The sequence below is a fragment of the Artemia sp. Qi Xiang Cuo genome, chromosome 11 (assembly GCF_049724085.1).
Source record: "Artemia sp. Qi Xiang Cuo chromosome 11, ASM4972408v1, whole genome shotgun sequence".
Lineage (NCBI taxonomy): Eukaryota > Metazoa > Arthropoda > Branchiopoda > Anostraca > Artemiidae > Artemia > Artemia sp. Qi Xiang Cuo.
The window spans coordinates 29,850,076-29,870,899 of NC_142804.1; the positions used below are offsets into that span (position 1 = coordinate 29,850,076).

Consider the following 20,824-nt stretch of genomic DNA (forward strand, 5'->3'; position numbering starts at 1 on the left):
TCCCATTGTAAAGAGGATTGCTTAGGTGTAAACTCAGTTCTTGTGGTTTGTGCTGTTGTCAATCTCAACACATCTATTTTGTTTTTAGCGTAAATTATTGGGGTTATGTTAATAAACGATAGGGCTCCTGGATAGAGTGCCGTGGTAAAAGCAGGATAGAGTGCCCTGGTAAAAGCATTCATAAAATATATTTATTTTAACCGTATAACGGCTATAAAGAGACTAATTTAATATAAATTCGGACCCTATATGATTCACAGCTTTCCTGAAAATTAACAAAAGTTGTCTTTACATAGTAAACAAATGGATATATTTATTATTAAAACGAAAACAAAATCAAACATCCCCAACTTTAAACGATAAAATTTCTTTGAGCACTATTTTAAGAGTCTCTCTTGAGGATTTGCTTTCAATACCAATTGAGTTTCCTCCACTCGAAATATTTGATTCCAGTCGAGATTCGAGCCATTTGGATGCAACCGATGATAATTTTGCTTCATTTGACTTCCAAGCCTCTTCTAGATCAAATAGCTCAACTGCTGGTGGGTCAAAACTAATGAAAGGAGGAGGAAATACCTGAAATAATGAAAAAGATTTTCAAACTCATACTATATCTCTCTATTCACTTATGTAATAATCAGTGACGACTTTAGCCAATATACTGTGTTCAGGGTCGATAAAACTATTGCGGACTGACGGGGATAAATCTGGAGAGAAGGAGGAAAGAGGGGTATAAATAGTGAACCGAAGATAAATTGAGCTGCCTGTTTTACGGCTCAGAATTATTGTTACAACACCTTCCTCTGTCCTTAACAAATTATGGGAAAAGGTAATAAATTTGAAAATTTTTGGGTTTTCCAAGGAAGGTAACACTTCACCTGAATTTAATATTTTCGCCTACTTTCCCATGTCTAGTAAAATAATTCGATTTCCCTTATTTAGGTTCTAGCTCAGAAAAGAGAGGACTTTAAAGCCAGATGACGCTTTCAATTTATTTTATTTCCTTCTTTTTACTTATGACATGTTAAGTTGATAGAAAAAGTTAATACGATTTAGTCGGAACAATAAAAAACAAAAGTAATTTAAGTGTGAATTATAAGATAACATGGCCAAGATTGTAAAAAATAAAAGATTTCGTTGGTGGAAGGCATTTGGCCCCAGTTATGTACATGCTTGAAAGCAGAAAATCTAAATAAGCGTTTTGGATGTATCTTAGGTGAAATTTTGGGTTATTATCATTAATTCATATCTAACCTAGGTGCCTAGACAGGGATAGACCGAGTATGAACTCACCCCTTCCTTAAAGACAAGAGTGTGTAAAAATGGCAAAATCTTACAATATTCTGGGTAAAATACGAGAGTTGTGGAAGTGCTTTTTACCCTTTGCCCCTATCCCAACTAGAAATAAGGGTAAATCCCCTGTCCTCCCTTGGAAAATTTTTATTGAGCGTCCCTGTCTCTAGTATATTCTATTTAATACAAGAAGCACTTCATGCACTATTCTGTTCAACCTTAAAATGATTTAGATTTCCCCGAACCTGCTTTAACGGATATATTTGAAGGTAAACATCTCTCCACGGCTGAATAAATAATATTAGGCATAAAAAGGTTCTTGATATCTGACTTAACATTGCTTAATAACTGTAATCCACTTTTATTGCGTTTTGGTTACCTGTTAGAATAAAGTATCACATAAGGAATCCAATATGCTCATCTAAATGCGAGAAAAAATTTCTTTTCATATACAAACTGCACAAGGGAATACTTTGCTCTACATTTAGAAAGAAATTACGTTGATAAAAAATGGAAGATTTATTTTCAATGGATAATTTACTTTCTACAAAGGTAACTAGCATACAAGGTAAGGATTTTAGAATATAATTTTTATCAATTTTACTAAAGTAGATCGTTGGGCTGTTGGATATATTGGAAAATGTCTGTTTTACCAACCAAAGGCGGCTTTGATAATTAAAAGTACGAAATATACCATTTGGGTTGAAAATGAGTTATGTATGTGCCATGGGTAAACTAAGCACGAGGAATTGAATTTTTCCGTCAGAATTTCCCTATCTTGTACCGTCGCGAGGATAAAAAGAGACATAAGCCTCTAAGTGGCGTGTACATCTTTTGTATCAGGTCTTCTTGCAATTCAGAATGACAGAAGTGCATTATGTTATGAAGCCATAACATGGGGACCTGGCATTTGTGTCCTCTTTTGTCAAGGAAAAACGAGACATACGCTATAAAATGGAATAATTTTGAATTCGGTCAGAATACTTAGATTTAATTTATACCACTGAAAAAGGTATAAGAAGTTGGTTTAGAATATGTTCCTTTTATCCCCATTAGACTCATTCTTCAGAGCGACCATAACCGATAAACTTTTTTCCGTTTTTTGGCTCTCCTGAAAAGTTACAAAAATGGCTTATTTTGCACTTTTAATTATCACGGGCGAGGGTTTGAAAGATCTGAGCTGAGAATTTTTATCCACAACCCTGCTTTTCGCACCCTATTATTGACCGGATTTCTTTAGAGAAAACAAACAAAGTTAATCATCCTAGTACGGGGGGATCTAAAAAACTTTGGACGTTAGATGTCTTCACTTGTAGTTTGTCATGTCTTTTGCTAACTTTCTCTCTCTTTTTAGTAATACCATTACTATTATCTATTGCAAATGCGCTCAATTTGACTAACCATGTCATCTAATAGTGCTTTGTTGCCTTAGCTAAAATCACGTCGTTTACAGAAAAAAACGGTCTAAATAAATTTCAGTTAAGGAGAAAAATTAAGCACACGGAAAAATCATTTTTGGAAAGTTGCGAAATTTCGGCATGGTTTAGTGGAAAAGAAACTTACAGCCATTTGAAGCGGTGGAAGTGGTATATCAAATTTTGGTGGTATAATCCTCAGCATTTCATGAACGACGCCTATATCTTCATAAGTTCTCAGCACTTCAGGAAGAAGGTTAGTATCCAGTGAATAAAACTTCGTATCAAATAATTCCATATAGTCTGCTGGAAGAGGCTCTGATTGGCTAAGTACCACTTTGGGCTCTTCTGCTAGGGAAACAACATCAGGGGCTGAAACATATTCTGTTACCTGAAATGAAGCACAATATGTATGTATGTATACATACTGGTAATTTGTCTCCAAATTATCGTGATAATTTGGATCCTCGGTTGACAATCCAGATTGTAATTATTGCATTTTCTGTGACAATCTTCTGTGTCACATTCTATAATTACAAGTAGAGTAGAAATTAACTCTTACCTTACGGCCATTTATTTTTGAATAAATACAGTAAAAGAAAAATTATCTAAAACAAGCAAACAAGGGAAAAATCCAGAAACAATATATGACAAGGATAACGCCATCGCAGAAAGTGTCATAATTTGAAAATAAAAAGTTGAAAGTGTCATAATTGGTAAGAAGTCCAGTCTTGCCAAACTCTGCTTAAAAAATTATTTTAAATTTCATTTTGATGAAAACCAATAAAGTTCCTTTCTAAATAAGTTCGGTACTGAACAAGAAATAATTAACTAATTCGCCTCACTAAAAATTATCTTACCATTTGACTAAGTAAGACATATTTTATTAATAAAAATTACCGATCATCACCAACATGTATATATTCTCATATGATTTAAAATGACAGATCTGCTACCCGTCCCCCAAAAAATTGGATACATAGTAATGTAATTAATTTGAATACCTCAACATTCAAAGAAAGTTTGTCATCGTTTATCCGTACATCTGACATGCAAAAGTCAAAAAGCGACCTGACTACTTCTTCATTGTCATGCTTCTTTACATAGCTGTCATAAAATAGCTGAATTGAACCGACAACAAGCAGTTTTCCTCCACTCTTAGGATGCGAATAAGCAGCAACAATGGGTCTTTGCAAAGGATGGCAGAAATGGCCAGTTGTGAAAATAGTTACAGCGGGCTTTGCGACATTTAGTGTTGCTCCGTACGGAAAGAGGAAAGAGACTTTCCTGGAACTTGAGTGAACATAATTAGTAACAAGAAAATAAAATGATATTTATTATGTTCTTATAAATTAAATTTAGAACCAAAGCCTGATGGACAACAGGCATAAAAAGAAAAAAAACCGTAGACTACAGCTTTTTTTGGTTGGGAGAAAAATTATGAAATACGTGCTAAGTTTTTTGTGATTTTCAAATTCTATTTATGTTTATTTAAATTAAGGGACTGGTTTGACCTCTTTAGAGGAGGACCAGGGGAGCTATAAGTTTTTTGTGTTAACAACATGGGTGACCGAAGGGGGGATAGATAGGCAAAGGGGCTGTGCCCCTTGGAAATCAGGTTTACACACTAATCCTAAAGAAAACAAAAGAAGGCGAGCAGAGAAGGAAAAAATCATGGAAGTATAACAAGAAATTAAAAAAAGAAAAGCGTGTGTGCGCCCATAGATGGCTGTCCACCGACAAGTTTTGACCCTTTAAAGGGACAAAGTTCTAATTTGTGACTGAATGACCCCTTCTCGGATTCCCACACTCTTTTTTTTCTATATAACGAGGTTGAAAAAAAATCAAATTATTCACAGAAATGAACGGTAAGTAAAGAGCGGGGCTTACGTCAATAGGAAAAGTATAAAAGCTAAATTTTGATAGCGTTATATCAGAGAATCAGCTTTTTATGGTGATTCTAAATATGTAAAATTCCCCAGTTTGAAGTTAAAAATCAGAAGTTATTAGTATATAATGAAGTTTGCATAATTTAAGAACAAGAAAGAAAAGACCTTCAAAAGGTGGAAATCTCAATAAAAATGCAGCATCAAATGCGGCATATCTGAGTACCAATGAATCGATGTCAGAAACCTCGAAAAAATGTTTAATCCTGTTTTTTCGTTTTACTTGTTTTTTTTATTAATATTATTTTTTTGCCGAGAATGATTCCATTGAATAAAACTTATTTTTTGTATGGTTAAAAAGTCTAAAGGCGTAAAATATATTGCTTTCGATAATCATAATTAAGTTTGAGAATATCAATCACTGTCCAACATTTACACCATTGCCAGCGCTAGAAATTCTTATTTGATTATTCTTAATCTTTGTTTCAATGCTCTACTTTGAACAAGCTACTTTGAAAAGACTTTATTTTTTACAATTATAGAGTCTGAGGGCAGTAAATATATCTCGGTTCGATAACCGGATTCAAACTATTACTCTTGCTCAATGATACCTAACCCTTACAGCATTGCCAAAAAGAAATTAACTGTAGGAATTCCTATCCTATTTTTTATAAGTAGACTATCACTTTGTCCTATTTTCTGTAATTCCTTAAATTTATTCATTTTTTATATAATTTTAATTTACTTGACATACTTATTTCATTACTTTTCAAAATGTTTGTCACAATGCTTTACAACACATCAAAAACCAGACAGAGAATATTGAAATATGGATCGTTTTTATCCATCCATCAGGCCATTTTATGCAACTCATACATAATGAGTAGGAGGTAATAGGATCGAGATTGTCCGTCATGAGTCAACCTAAAATCTCGGTCATCCCTAAAGTTCTATGACTATCTACCTTAGTTCTGCCCTAAGATGGATGGATGGATGATAGACTATCTATCAACAAATGAAAATGACATCATTTTCATAAATTTCTGAAAAAGGCTTATGTACGTTGCGCCTCTCACTCAGACCATCTGAGGCTTTTTTCCAATTAGCCATGGATTGATGGCAACTTGATTTTATTTCAAAGAAACTTCCTATGGAAGAGGTGGTGCATAAACTTCAGAGGGAAATCTTTCGATTGGAAATCGAAAGTGCTATTGCCCTTTTTAAGAGTCAATATTGATCAGAGGGTACCTAGCCCCCCACCCCCCTCACACCGTCTTTTCCCCAAATGCATCACTTTCAACTCTTAAAAAAGCACTAGAACTTCCGGTCGTCTACACTTCGGAGGGGGCTCATTCGACCGGAGATCGGAAGTTCTAGTGCAGTTTTAAGAGTCAAAAGTAATGGGAGGGCAACTAACCCCCCTCACGCCCTCCTTTCCCTAAAAGTATACGATCAGTTTTTTAGATACCTACTTTGTTCTAAATAGTCCAAAGATCAGATACCAAAACTTCGGGGTCGACATCCCGCCCCCCCCCCCGATCCCGGGGGTAAGGACTGTAAATTCTACCCGAGGGCATATAAAGTTCTTATTGAAGAGGTGGTCATATAAGCTTCGGAGGGGGCTCCTTTGATTGGAAACTGAATGTTCTAGTTTCGTTTTTAAGAGTCACAAGTATTTGGAAGGAAACTAGCCCCCCTTCCCTCATACCGTCTTTTTCCCAAATAAATCTGATGGAAATTTTGAAATAATCATTTGGACCAAAATAGTCCAAAGATCATATAACAATGCCTCTAGGGTCGACACAACCCCCCAGAGCCCGGAGGTAAGGCTTATAAGTTATACTCCGAGGCAGAATTCTACTTCCCTTTTTAAGAGTCAAAATTTATCGTAGAGCAACTGGCCCACCCTCCACGCCCTCTTGTCTACAAATGCATCCAGTCGAAGTTTTGAGATTGATATGTCGTTCAAAATAGTCAATAGATCATATAAAAACGCCGATCGAGCTTGGGAACGAGGGTTATAAGCTATACCCCGAAGGGGTATTAGGTTTTTGTGGAAGGTGTGGTCGTATAAACTTTGGAGGAGGCTCATTTGATTGGAAATTGAAATTCTAGTTCGCTTTTTAAGAGTCAAAAGTGATCTGAGGGTAACTATCCCCCTCCACGTCCTCTTTTCCGTAATGGAACTAGAAATTTCAAGTTTGCTTTCTAAGAGTCAAGAGTGATCTGGGGGCAGCTGTCCCCATCCACGTCCTCTTTTCTCTAAATGGATCCGATCAAAATCCCTGGACAAGGGCTGTAAGTTAAGCAAGTTGCTTATTGTTAATTTGATACTTTGTTTACTTTGATACCTTTGATTTACTAATTTACGGGCCAAGTGATTTAAGTTATGCAAGTCGCTTATTGTTACTTTGATACGCTCTTTACTTTGATACTTTGTTGCTTTGATACTGTTTTTGACACTTTGATGAAACTTTGATGTTGAAAAAAAAAATTGATTTTGGAATTGGAAATGTTGAAAGACTTGAAACTTTGGAAATAAAAAACGAACTGAAATTAACAAAAAAAAACTTAACAAAGAAAAATAAAGCCATATTAAACTCAAGATCAGCAGAAATAAAATCCTAGAATAATTCAAACTCAAGCCACCATAAATTACTGTTAAAGCATAACGAGACCCAAAACGAGCAGAAATTAAACAAATAATCATAGCAAACAAACATACAACAGGTATTAATATAAATCAATAAAGAAATCTTTAAACGAGCAAAACTTAAAGTGAATAAGCAAATCAAGCTTCAAGATTTTATTTCACTGCAATTTTCAAAAATCCTAGAATAATTCAAACTCAAGCCACCATAAATTACTGTTAAAGCATAACGAGACCCAAAACGAGCAGAAATTAAACAAATAATCATAGCAAACAAACATACAACAGGTATTAATATAAATCAATAAAGAAATCTTTAAACGAGCAAAACTTAAAGTGAATAAGCAAATCAAGCTTCAAGATTCTATTTCACTGCAATTTTCATTTTTGTATCAATGACATAAAAAAATACTTCTAATATAATTCGTTTTCAGCAAAGCACCAATGACGCAGTCGGCTTTAGATTTAGACTCTAGTTAGGGAAGGAGGCAGTAGCCAAACTCTTGTTTTTAGTGATTTTTTTTCTTTTTCAGCTAATTTTGCATATTCATTTTAAGTTTTATTCGTTTTAGGATTTATTTATTCATTTCTATTAGTACCTGTTGTATGTCTGTTTGTTATGATTGTTTATTTAATTTCTGTTCGTTTTAGGTTTCTTTTATTCTTTAATAGTAATTTCTGGTCGTTTTGATTTTGAAATATTATAGGTTTTTATTTCTAATGATCTTAATTTTAATATAGCCTTTACTTTTCATTTAAAAACTTCTATTTCGAAAGTTAAAAAAAAAAAACTTGAAAAGAGAATCTTTAAGGAAGAATAATTTTCAGTCATCCAAGATCTCCTAAAATAAAAACCTAAATTGGTGGGAACCTGCTCTTTTTTCGAGGGCCTAGCAATTTTAGAAATTCAAATTACATAAAAATTTCTTGCTTAATGTGGTTAGGTCATGTTTTATGGATATAGGATTAGAGACTTCCAATAATCATGTTTTTTGACAAGTCATCTGAGGCTGAAGGAAAAGCAGGATGTCCCCGAGTAGGTAGGAAGAGATCATAAAATAGACAATATGGGAAATAAAAACTACGAATGGAATAAAGGGGCAACTACCCCTTCCGGATCTCGGTTTGCCCCTCCATACCCTAGTCCCCCCACACCCCCCAGCTGAAATTAAGTTCAATTTAAAAGCAAAATCTTTTCAAAACTAAGATAAATCTGCATAATTCAAGCATCAACAGAAACAGATCAGCTTTTTTAGTACACATTTACCTTTATAGTACTTTTATAGTACTAAATAATACCAATATGGTAACATAATGGCTTATTTTTTCGTTTTTACTGTCATTTTCACTTGATTAGGAAAAGTTGGCCCCAACTTTGCCCCCCCCCTCCGCCAAGATTTTGACGAAATTACGCCACTGAAATTAAGCTCCTTAGATCTCATTCTAAGATCAAATGGTCCTGTTTTAACCCAAATCCTCATGAATTCATAAGAGTTGACATACGCAGGGTTTTTTTCTAGGAAAACCAATGATACAACGCTACATTAATTTAAATACTAAATTATTGTTCTTTTCTTCAGTAATGTTTTACAGTAGATTCCGTTCAACTTAAATCATATTTAGCGCCTAAATACATTTGAAATATGCCCTTTGCTTGTGTGAATATTTATCATTTATGCTTTCCATGGTTTTGAATGAAGAATCTATGTACCTGAATGAATCATAGGAAAATTAACTGTAATAATTAATACAAGTCCTCATAATCTGAATTAAATCAGTGCTTATTAGGCCCTTTTACACGATGTGGAATTATTGTTGAATTTTACTGACCTTGACTAGAGGTGCCTGAGATTCTTGCTGAAATACTGGGTTAGTAAAGATCATAAGCTAGCAATATATATGCACAAAATTAAAGGAATCTGTGACAGTTTTGTCAGTGTAAGGCATCAAAAGTGACATACCTATTGCTAACAAAAAACTGCTTGGTACTTTGAATATTTCTGGAGTTTTTCACAATAGATACTTGAGGCAATGGTATATTAGATATTAAGCATTCCTTTGGATGGAGTAAGCCACTGGGAGAAACTCTTATTACGCAATCTGCAAAGGAAAAAAATGTGACACTGAAGACCTGATAAAGCTTAAATAAAATAAAAAATAAAATCACAAAAATGCACAAATAGATTAGCACTTAAAATGCATATGAGATCACAGAATGGTTCCATTAGCGTTTAAACGATTTAGAAGCATTAGTAGCCAAATCGCAATTTTCTTTCAAGGGACAAAACTAACCTAAAACTTAAAAGGATGAAGATGAAATCTCAATTTGTGTTCTGGGAGGTAAGGAAATTTTAATATTAGAATCTAAGAGATTCTTCTTATGAAAATATTGCGCGGCAATCCTCATAATTTGCAGTTTGGTAAATTATATGCTGTTTTTGGGGACAAAGTTTTAAGAGAAGAGCAGTGCGGTTTTAGAAAAGGTAGAGGATATGTTGACCAAATTTTCACTCTTAGGCTAATAATTGAGAAGTGCCTAAGTTTTCAAACACCTTTGGTCCTCAGTACTCATTCAGTACTCATTCAGTCTCTGACCAGTTCACATCTTAAAATAAAAGTACATTTCATGGATTAATTTTTTACTTGTGGATAAACCTAGGCACGGAGCCAATTGATTTTGCGTAAGAAATTATTAAGCTAAAATCTGATTACGCAAGTGACTTGCATGTGATTACGGCTTAAGGATTATTTATGGATTGTGGCTTTGGATTACTTGCAATTACTTGAAATTATTTGCAAATTACTGGATTAACTGGCCCACTCAAAGATAAGTAATTATTTATTTTCAGGACTAAACTTCAGTAGATATTCAAGCCTTCTGATGGTGTTCTTGCTAGTTTCAATAGTTACCCCCCCCCCCTTGGCCAGCCATTTCTTTGAATTTAAAGAGTAACGTTAAAGGATTATGGCTACATGCAGTTTTTTGTTAAGGTAACCATTCTGAGCACCAAGTGTCAGAGTCTAATTTGAAATTACTTTCGGATAACCCTAGTGCTCGCAAAAGAACGGAAAAAGATGTTGGTAAAGCATTTACCGAATTAGATTCGTTTCCAGACATTTATAAATCGTCGTCACCTACTTATCTAGCATTAAACCCAGCGAGCGTTATTGCAGAAGACTCAGTGGCACCTAGCATAATGCTGCAAAAAATAGCTTTTACCCAGGATGAATTAAATCGGACACAAGTGAATCTTACAGCTGAGATTTCCCGTCAAGTTAAGGCTAAACTATCAGACCCTGATGCAGCGAATCAAGCAATTGATATTATAGTAAAAAAATTCATGATGCTATTTCCATTGATTACAACCCAAAACTCCAAGAAATAGAAAAATCACTCAAAGGACTATTTGCAATGGTTAAAAGCTTGGAAAGTAGGATTTTGTCATTGGAATCGACAGTGGATGATTTTGAACAAGAAAAGAGGTTGGACTGCTTAGTGATGAATGGAATAAGGCAGAGGCCGGGAAATGATCTAAAGAAAGAAGTATCGGTTATCATTAAAGACAAGATGCTGGTCCCTGGTTTTGAAGTCAATAATATTGTAAATGTTTATCGATTTAGTTTGAATGACTCTAATGATCAATATAAAGTGTCTCCAGTGCAAATACGCTTCGAAAATGTGGATTTAGCTCGAATTGTTTTCAAAGCAAAGCCTAAACTAGTAAAGAAAGGACTATTTTTATCAGAATTGCTAACAAAAGAGCGTCGTGAAATTTTAAATACGGCGAGAGATTGCTTAGGTAAATTTAATGTATGGACTGACCGCGGGCAAATTTTGGCCAAACCATCTGGTCAATCAATGATACGAAAGTTTCGATCATTCGCAGATTGTGCTTAGATATATATTTTTTTTTTTTTTTTTTTTTTTTTTTTTTTTGTGTGTATGTATATTTTATGATTTAATGCCATATCTAAAATCGATTGTCTTTTTTTTTACTGGCAAATTAGAAACGCCCCCAGTTGTAGGACGACTTTTTGAGCTTGAAAATAACCCGTTAGATGTTTTAAGCATTATCAATAATACTATCGGACATGTCAACAGTGATTTGATCACAGTGAACCACACAGTACTAAGTAAATATGTTTCTAGTCTGAGGGAGGCTGTCAAGCGGTATGGATATTTTTCAGTGCTCCAGTTGAATATCCAGGGTCTTTGTTCTTCAATTGACCATCTAAAACAGATTGTTTCTGATGGGCTACCTGAGGCTGTTGGTTTATGCGAGACTTTTTTAGGTTCTAAAAATGATATGCTTTTGGATTTGCCAGGTTATAAAATGGAACGAATGAATCAACAAAAGATGGCCAAGGGTGGTCTTGCTTTTTATATCTATAATAGTCTCAAATATTCTCTAAAATGGATTTATACAGAATACTAAAGGTGTCTATGAGTTATTTTTTGTTGATACGAACTATGGAGGTAATGGCTTTATTGTTTTTACTCTTTATTATTATCCTACCGCCTCCATTCAATTGTTTCTGCACGCTCTTAATGATATACTGGAGTCCATTCTCAAACAGTCGACTGAATTGATTATTATGGGAGATTTTAATATAAACTTGATGGATATAAAGTCTTCTGTATCTTTGGATTTTCTGTCGTCCATGTTTGTCGCAGGTACTTTACCTTCTGTATGTATCCCATCTCGCATAACAGAGAGTACGTCATCTCTGATTGACAATATTGTCTGTACGGCTACCATGATCCAAAATTGTGTTTTAGTGAGTGATATGTCCGAACAGGTTGCTGTGTGCTATTGAGACTGTTTTAAGAAGAAGACTCGTGAGAGGACTAGCGAGTCTGTCCAAAGGCTTGTGATGGTTGATGACGCAGAATTGTTACCCCTCAGGTTAAGATTGGCTGAACTTTCTTGCGTTGAGGTGGAGATTAATTCTGACTATTGTAATTGATTTGATACTTTTTATGAGTCTATTAAAGACGCTGTTCTTGATATTTGTTCTGTTTCACCTTCTAATCGTAAGTCTAAGAATGATTTTCCTCTAAATCCTTGGATGACCCCTGGTCTCCTTAGGAGTTGCAGGAGAAAAAATAATCTCTGGAGGGCCTTTAAGTCTGCTAGCCCTTCAATGAAAGCTATTTGCTTTCAGCGATTTAAAATTTATAGGGATATTTATAATTCTGTGTGTCGAAAGGCCAAGTCCCAGTATTATTTTAATTGTTTTTCAGATTGTGGTAAAGATATACAAAAAACTTGGCAGGTTATAAATTCTGTGCTTAGGCCCTCTTTTCAGTCTCCATCAACCCCTTCTTTTTGGATCTCGATGGCAAAATCATCGAAGGTGAACTGAATGTTCAAGATGCATTTACTTCATATTTTGCGAATATTGGTAAAAGGACCGCTTCGGCTGTTGGTTCTTCTCCTTCAGGATCCAACTTCAGGTCTTATCTTGGGCCACCTTGTATGAAGTCAATGTTTTTTGGAAACTGCGACGGAGAAAGAAATAGCTGAAATTGTTATGGGATTGAAAAATTGTTCGGCTTCTTGCCTAGATAATAGTCTTAGTAAATTAATAAATTTCATACGTCCTGCTATTATTTCTCACTTAACAAAAATGATAAACCTCTCCTTTCAGCATGGGCTTTTCCCAAGTAGTCACAAGCGTGCTCGAGTCATCATATTATATAGGGGGGGACACGAAATGATCCCCAATTTCTTTGTTGTCTGTGTTTAGCAAAATATTTGAGAAGGCGATGCTTTCTCGTCTTAATAATTTTCTTACTTCTAAAGATTTTTTTCACAATTTTCAATTTGGTTTTCGAGCACATCATTTGACTGAGCATGCTTGTGCAGTTTTACTGAATTATCTTCATTCTGCCATAGATTCCCATTTGATTCCTGCTGCTTTGCTTCTGGATGTTCGTAAAGCCTTTGATTCTTTAACCCACAGTGTTCCTCTATTTAAACTTACTCATTTTGACGTAAGAGGTAGTGCGTTTGATTGGTTCAAGTCTTTCTCGTCTGGTAGAATAATTTCTGTTGATCCACTTTTTCGCTCACCAGCAAGTGTAGACTAGGGGGTCCCTCAAGGGTCAGTTTTAGGGCCGGCACTGTTTTTAATTTATATAAATGACCTAATTTTTGCAGTTAGAAATAAAAATCCTCTTTATTGCTGTCGTCTATGTCATCCAACGGTCTCCCTTACCCGCAACTATAGTTTGCATACCTCGGATTCTCTTGTTACTTTTGCCGATGATACCACCCTTATTACTTCTGGGAGAACTGAGGAAGAAGTTCATACAAAGTTAGTGGACCTCTTCAAAAGAGTTTCAATTTGGTTTGATGCTAACTTTCTTGCCTTAAATGTTTCTAAAACTAGTTTTTTAGTTTTTTCTCGTATATCCCAAGCTTGTCCTCAATTATCTGAAATTCATATATCCAAAGGCTTTATTAGTAAACCAAAGAAGGGCCATGTCCGTTTCCTAGGTATCCCCCCAGATGAAAATTTATCTTTTAAACACCATATTGATTTGATTAAAATGAAGGTATACAGAAACATCGGTATTCTAAGAAAACTAAAACATATCTTTCCAGGGCCAATTTTAAGAATTCTATTTCATAGCTTAATTCATTCTTATGTTTCCTATTGTTCAGTCATATGGATGTCTATTTTCCCTTCTTTTCTCAAACCGCTTTCGAATATTTATGATAAAGCTATAAATCTTATCCAGGATGTAAATCGTTCGGCAACTAAACCGTTACTTGATATTAAAAAACTTTATATTCTTCCCTGTGCGTCTTTCGCTTTTCTTTAGCTCCATGGTGATATTCCTAGGTCCCTTAGATTTACGTTTTCTTTTGTATCTGGTCGGTCAAATTATCAACTCCGTAGTTCTCTAAATATCCAAATTCCCCATACACCAACAATAAGATCTGATTTTAATCCTTTTGTTGCGTGTCATTTGACATGGAACACCCTTCCCAATTCGGCTCCAAAATGCCACTCGTTTGGCACCTTCAAAAGACTAGTAAAAACACATTTGTTTTCATGTGATTAATTTTCTTTAATTTTGCCTGCTGCCAATAGTTTTTTTTTCATTTAATTCTTCTTTTTTTATTTTTTTTTTATATATATAGATGTTGTGATTCACTGTGGTTTGATAAAGCTTATTTAGTGAACTCTCTTCTTTTTTTTTTTATAGATGTTGTGATTCACTGTAGTTTGATAAAGCTTATTTTGTGAACTCTCCTTTTTTTTTTTTTTTTTTTTTTTTTTTTTTTTTTTTTTTTTTTTTATTAAGCAAATGCTTTACATGTTAAAAGTTAAAATGCTTATGTTTAAATATTAATTTTATGTTTATATTGTTTAAATCTTAAGTGTTTAAATGTTTAATGTTTATTTGATCTTTTCATAATCCCCCTCCTACAGGCCATGGAGCCTTTGTGGGGATTTGTAGATTGTTATGTAATTATTTTACTGGTATATGGAAAATACATCTATCTATCTATCTATCTATCTATAGATTATGAGCAAGCGTTCGATTCTGTTGATAGAGGAGCTTTAGTAAAGGTTTTATCCTTGTATGGTATACCAGACAAATACATTAAAGTGATTAGTGCTATGTACGAGAATAACACTGCTGCGGTTAAGGTAGGAAATGAGGTTAGCAGCTGGTTTTGTATTAAATCAGGAGTTAAGCAGGGTTGTGTTCTATCCCCCTTTATATGGATTATTTTGATGGACTTTGTTTTGAGGAACACAGTAAAGGCAATGGGAGACCACGGGATCAAATGGGGAGGAAAAAGTCTCCTGGACTTGGATTATTTACTTGATGGACTTGATGATTTAAGCATCCTAGATGAAAGTGTGAGCAAAGTGAAGGAAGTTTTAGAGGTTTTGCTAGTTCAGGGTGCTAGAATTGGTTTGAAAATTAATGTTAGGAGGACTAAGTCACTAAGGCTAGGAATAAGTGAAGATGAAAAGGTGAAGCTGGGTAATGAAAAGATTGATCAGGTGCGCAGCTTCACTAACCTTGGTAGTATTATTAGTAAAGAGGGTGGGAGCAGTGAAGATGTTAAATGTAGAAGAGCCAAGCCTCAGGGTATTATTTCACAGTTGAAAAAGGGTTTGAAGAATAGGAAAATAAATATGAAAACCAAGATTAGAATATTAGAAGCTACAATGATGACAGTGATCAAATGTAGCTTTGAAGTATGGGCGCTCAGGAAAGCAGATGAAAATTTGCTAAATATTCACCAGAGAAATTGCTTACGGATTGTTCTGGGTACCCGGCTGACTGACCGTATTTCAAACAATAGGCTGTGCGAAAAATGTGGTTCAATACCGCTTTCTAGGTCTATAATGAAAGAAAGGTTGAGGTGGTTAGGGCATGTTGTGCGGATGAAGGATGACAGATTGCCGAAGATTGTTCTTTTCGGACAACCATCTAGGGATAAACGGAAAGCAGGTCGTCCCCGTCTGGGGTGGGAGGAAGTCATAAAGAAAGATTTAAAGGAAATGGGAACTTCGTGGGCGGGTGTAAAAAGGGAGGCTTTGAATAGATTGGGGTAGCTGTGTTGGCCTCAGGCGGCTTGGTGCTGCGATGAGTTGTTAGTAGTAGTAGTAGAGGAAAAAAGAAGAGGAAATGAAACAAACAAAGAAAAAAAATCCCTCAAATTATCCCTTAGACAAATACCGTCTGTTCAGCGTTGGTTTTAGCCCTGGGTTCTCACAAATGCTCAACCACTGTTTGATTGGGCTGACAGTCCAAAATATTTCATGATGCGAACTTCTGTACCACTTAGAAATAAATTGTAAGAACTTTGCATATCTAAAATGGAACTTCTTGATTTTATTGGTGCCTCTCCCAGTAAGTAGACAAAACGAATCCACTAAGTAAACAACATGAGCATGACACCCTGAACAACAAATAAGTATGAGATTTCTTAGACCCCCCACCCCCCGATTTGGCACTACAGTCCCGTAAGTATCTTTAATGGCAGAAGTTGTTTAACTCACAACGGTTTGACTGGTTTTGCCAAACGGTTCGACTGGTTTTGCCAAATTTCTTTTCACAATCGTTATACCAAGAATGACTAAGGTCTGACTATTCAGGAACTGAATGATTTCCAAGGGTAAAATTTCGCTTCTTGCTAGTTGATTATTAGAAACTCACACTTATCGATATTGATGGAAATTCCGAATGATCGAAAACAATCTGAAGTCAGTTTAAATGGATCTAATATCAATAGGTTGCAAATTTGGGATTAGATTGGAAATGAAGAATGGCAAATCTGACAATTTCGCTACAAAAGTTATTACATGTCCTGAAAACTCTTTTTTGAAAAAAATAAAAACAGCTTTATCATTATTCTAGCTGATGTGCAACTAAACACTTTGGACATGATCAGTTGCAAAAGTGTTCTTTACCCCCCCCCCCTTGTCGTCAGTTTTGACCTACACTTGATCCCAGTCAAAATATTATTTTATATTTCTATATGAGAAACATTTGAAACGATTATTTTCGGTTATTATACTGTAATTTCATATATCGTTCATCTAAACAACAGTGTTAAACCAAGGAAAAAGAGCAGACTCGATGATTTCACTCGGTAAGTCTGAATACGTCCGATATTCCCTTAAAATTGCGGCTCGAATTTCGTATCAATGTAAATCGCATTATAACTGGTAGAATATTATCATTTTTTTACTCTTAAAGTTTCACCAAGTTCAAATGTGCAAGTAAATTTGTCTATTAGTTATTCTCAAGCTTAACAGGATTCGTGAGAAAAAATCCCAAGCCATCCTCCTTCCCTCCATGCTCATAAAAAAAATACTTAAAAATGTAATGAGTAATATAAATTCGTCGAGAAAAAGGTGACGCAAAGTGTGTGGTGTGAGCTTAAGTAGACTTATTACTTCTAATTTGGCCGAATATTTGGTCTTTTAGCAGTAATAAAAAAAAAATCAAAATGAAAGTGACATATTTAAAATTGAACCTTTTAATTTTATCCTTAATGTGTAGGTTAAACAGCTACCAAATGGCCATCTTAACTTGTTTCCAGTTACCGTTGAATACATTGTATCTTTTACAGTAAGCAATTGAATCATTAAATCGGTCTGGAAGATGGTTATTTGCATCACCAACTGAGAAAATAACAACGATGTTTCCATAGAGAATAATAATGTGAAGGCAATATAGCCTGGCAAAAAGGAAAAAAAAATATCATGCCAGGAACCATTTTGTTATTTTTAAACAAATTTCCCTATAGGGATTACTATATCTAAGAATATTTCCATTCCTTTGAAAGAGGACTGATCATTTTATATGTGCCCGGTATTATGAATTACGTGAAAAAATCATAGCTTCTAACTTTTTATCCTTTTTCCTACAAATTTCTACATATTTTCAAGTTTACCTTGATTAATCATGATTCCATATTCTTCTAGAAGAAAGTCAATGTTTGTTTCTGTTTCTTTATCCATGTTCTGTTCGGCAATAACCATAAGTTTTCCTCCATTTTCTATATGCTGTCTCAGCGCATTGAATTCGATTTCAGAGAATTTCTCTTTTGGAGTAGGTAGCACAATGAGGCGCTCACAGCCCCCGGTAGTACCAGGACCAATTCTATCTTTTTGCCTGAAAAATTTATTAGGAAGTCTGCTATACTACCAAAAACATCCGGTTTTCGCCGCAAAAATTGCACCTAAGGCCATGATTTGTGATTTAGGGAGTAACTGAACCGTGTGATAACAAAAAAACCCTGAAACTAATAGCAGTATTTTATTCTAACAGCAAAAAAATTATTAAAGTTTGAACAAGTCAGACCGTGCCAGAGGCTATTTTCCAACAAAAATTAAATAGCTCAGATACATAACCAAAGTAATAGACCTTCGAGCAGGGCCATTACTTATTTATGAAAAAAAAACTGTAGAAAGCAAAAACAGAAAGGTCTTTCTCAGTTCTTTCACTTTCCTGTAAAAATCATGAGAACAATGTACAAAAAGATAAATTCATAAAATTTCCATCAAAATAACGCCATGCATTTACGATATACGTGAAGTTACGATACACGATATACGTATACATTTACGGTGAAGAAGGGGCCATCAAAAACTCCGCCAAGTGGCCTTCTTGCTAGACACCAACCCCATTTTTTGTCTGATAATGCTTGAATCTGATAATGCTTGAATTTTCTCAAATTTAATAAAAAAGAAATCTGACTTTTTTTTTATGGAGAATCAGTTATTAAGCTGAATTTTTACTGAGAGAATTGTGACAAAAATAAATTATCCCCAAATTTTAGTATTTAACTAGAATATTTGATTTTCCGTTGAACAATATCACAGTACGGTACAGAATTATAGTAAAAGTTCCAAAATATTACAGGAATATGGCTAAAAAGCATAACTTAGATGAAACTTATGGCTTATATTAACATTGTATTAAGTCAAATATTGTTATTTACCGAATCACCCTCCTCTGTCAGTCGATTTTTGTAAACAACTTCGAATAGGTTTTATAAGGTATGCAAATCCTCCACGTTAAGAGTGCCTGAAGCCCCAAAACATAAATTTCCAGGCCCAAATCTTTTGAATTTTGCTAGAACTCTCTTCAATCAATAAACTAACCAGCCGTCAGTAGAATTAATGACTGAAGACCAAGTATTACGAGTGGGTGATGTGATATAACTTCCCCATCCGAAATCAATTTTGAACATGAAATAGAAGATTGCATTCTTATGCTTACAAGCGCAGAATGGGGGGGGGGGGGATTGTGTCCGGAATATAACTTTTTCCGAAATTTACAACGAAATTTAACTCCGCCAAGTGGCCTTCTTGCTAGACACCAACCCCATTTTTTGTCTAGTATGTACATAAATAGTCTTGGCTGTATTACTGTCATTACATTTTGATTGAATTTGTTTCATCTAGCCTCGAATCTTGTTTTTACGAGAACTCAAATAGAAACTTGGAAAGGTTAAAACAATTTTATTTAAAAAAAAGTCAACAATATTTTTTTTCACTCCTATTCATTTTTTTACTACACTGCGGTCAGGGGTTAGGGGTTTCAATTTTTTGCGGGGAGGGGTAGTTACACCCTCCTAGATTTTGAAAACATCTTTTTGATGTTTTGATTGAAGAAGCCCTTTTTGGTATTTTTATTGAAAAAAGAACTAAATTATCCCCCTCCCCCCGCATGTTATGAAAAATATAACCCCCCACCCCCCAAAACATTTTCATGAATTGACACTAATGACAGGAAGGGAGAGTAATTAATTTGTTTATTCTTACAAGAAGGCTAATATGTAAAAATTACAAGAAGGTTGAGATGTGAAAAATCTACCATTAGTAAGAAAGCAAAACATACCTTTGCCTCAAGAAAGTTTTATTTCACTCCTAATGCAGCTCTTTACGCTAAGTGCGAAATGCAGTAAGACCTTATCTTTTATCCTTATGAAAAATATTTTTTAGTTGTTCTTTTAACGGGCAAATAAACTTGTTCAAAAAATACAATTTTGTATTTTAGGACTGATAATTAAATTTTTTATTTCCCACGACGTTACCTGACTCTGCTTTTAGTAAGACATTGATTAATCGAAAAAGAAAATGCTACAATATAAAACTTTTTATTTTAGGATAGTAATCTATTCTTCTGCTTTAAAATAGGGTGCAATAAAGATACAGTAAAGTGTGCCAAAAAGTGTACGTGCGTATTATACGTACAGTAAGACCTTCCATGATGCTTTTAAATACTTTTGTAGTTCTTTAAAATTATCCTGTAGTGTAAATTCTTCGTTTTTTGATATATTAAAGACGACAGAAGGAATTAATTCTCTTTCAGCTCCCATGTTATGAAGTATTTTTTGAAGTAGCTATGGAAACACATAAATATAGATGGCAGTAATTAGGAAACTTTCATTCAGAATATAAGTTTGTATCAAGTCTAACTTCCAGGCAAAATCTATGGTGGTCTTTAAAATCTGATAATGCTTGAATTTTCTAAAATTTAATAAAAAAGAAATCTGACTTTTCTTTATGGAGAATCAGTTATTTAGCTGAATTTTTACTGAGAGAATTGTGACAAAAATAAATTATCCCCAAATTTTGGTATTTAACTAGAATATTTGATTTTCCGTTGAACAATATCACAGTACGGTACAGAATTATAGTAAAAGTTACAATATCACAGTACGGTACAGAAATATAGTAAAAGTTCCAAAATATTACAGGAATATGGCTAAAAAGCATAACTTAGATGAAACTTATGGCTTATAAACATTGTATTAAGTTAAATATTGTTATTTACCGAATCACCCTCCTCTGTCAGTCGATTTTTGTAAACAACTTCGAATAGGTTTTATAAGGTATGCAAATCCTCCACGTTAAGAGTGCCTGAAGCCCCAAAACATAAATTTCCCGGCCCAAATCTTCTGAATTTTGCGAGAACTCTCTTCAATCAATAAACTAACCAGCCGTCAGTAGAATTAATGACTGAAGACCAAGTATTATGAGTGGGTGATGTGATATAACTTCCCCATCCGAAATCAATTTTGAACATG

At 34.5% G+C, this 20,824-nt stretch overlaps 1 protein-coding gene across 1 annotated transcript; it reads right to left on the reverse strand.

Annotated features, from left to right (window-relative positions):
* Positions 1 to 336: 336 nt before the first annotated feature.
* On the reverse strand, positions 337 to 20,113 carry IFT52 (intraflagellar transport 52). The gene is made up of 6 exons (XM_089096448.1): positions 19,989 to 20,113; positions 17,681 to 17,901; positions 9,206 to 9,344; positions 3,713 to 4,001; positions 2,857 to 3,099; positions 337 to 576 (listed from the first exon to the last, which is right to left on the reverse strand). The coding sequence occupies exons 1-6, from the start codon at positions 20,111 to 20,113 to the stop codon at positions 337 to 339; spliced, it is 1,257 nt and encodes a 418-aa protein (XP_088952574.1).
* Between the last annotated feature and the right edge of the window lie 711 nt (positions 20,114 to 20,824).

Bases quoted from the DNA above. Each gene is read 5' to 3' on its own strand.
- IFT52 (XM_089096448.1), bottom strand. From the start codon at position 20,113: ATGGGAGCTGAAAGAGAATTAATTCCTTCTGTCGTCTTTAATATATCA. The intron at 4,002-9,205 runs GTATGTCACTTT...TGTTCACTCAAG, and splicing joins CAGTTTTTTGTTAGCAATAG to TTCCAGGAAAGTCTCTTTCC. The intron at 3,100-3,712 runs GTATTCAAATTA...GCTTCATTTCAG, and splicing joins AACTTTCTTTGAATGTTGAG to GTAACAGAATATGTTTCAGC.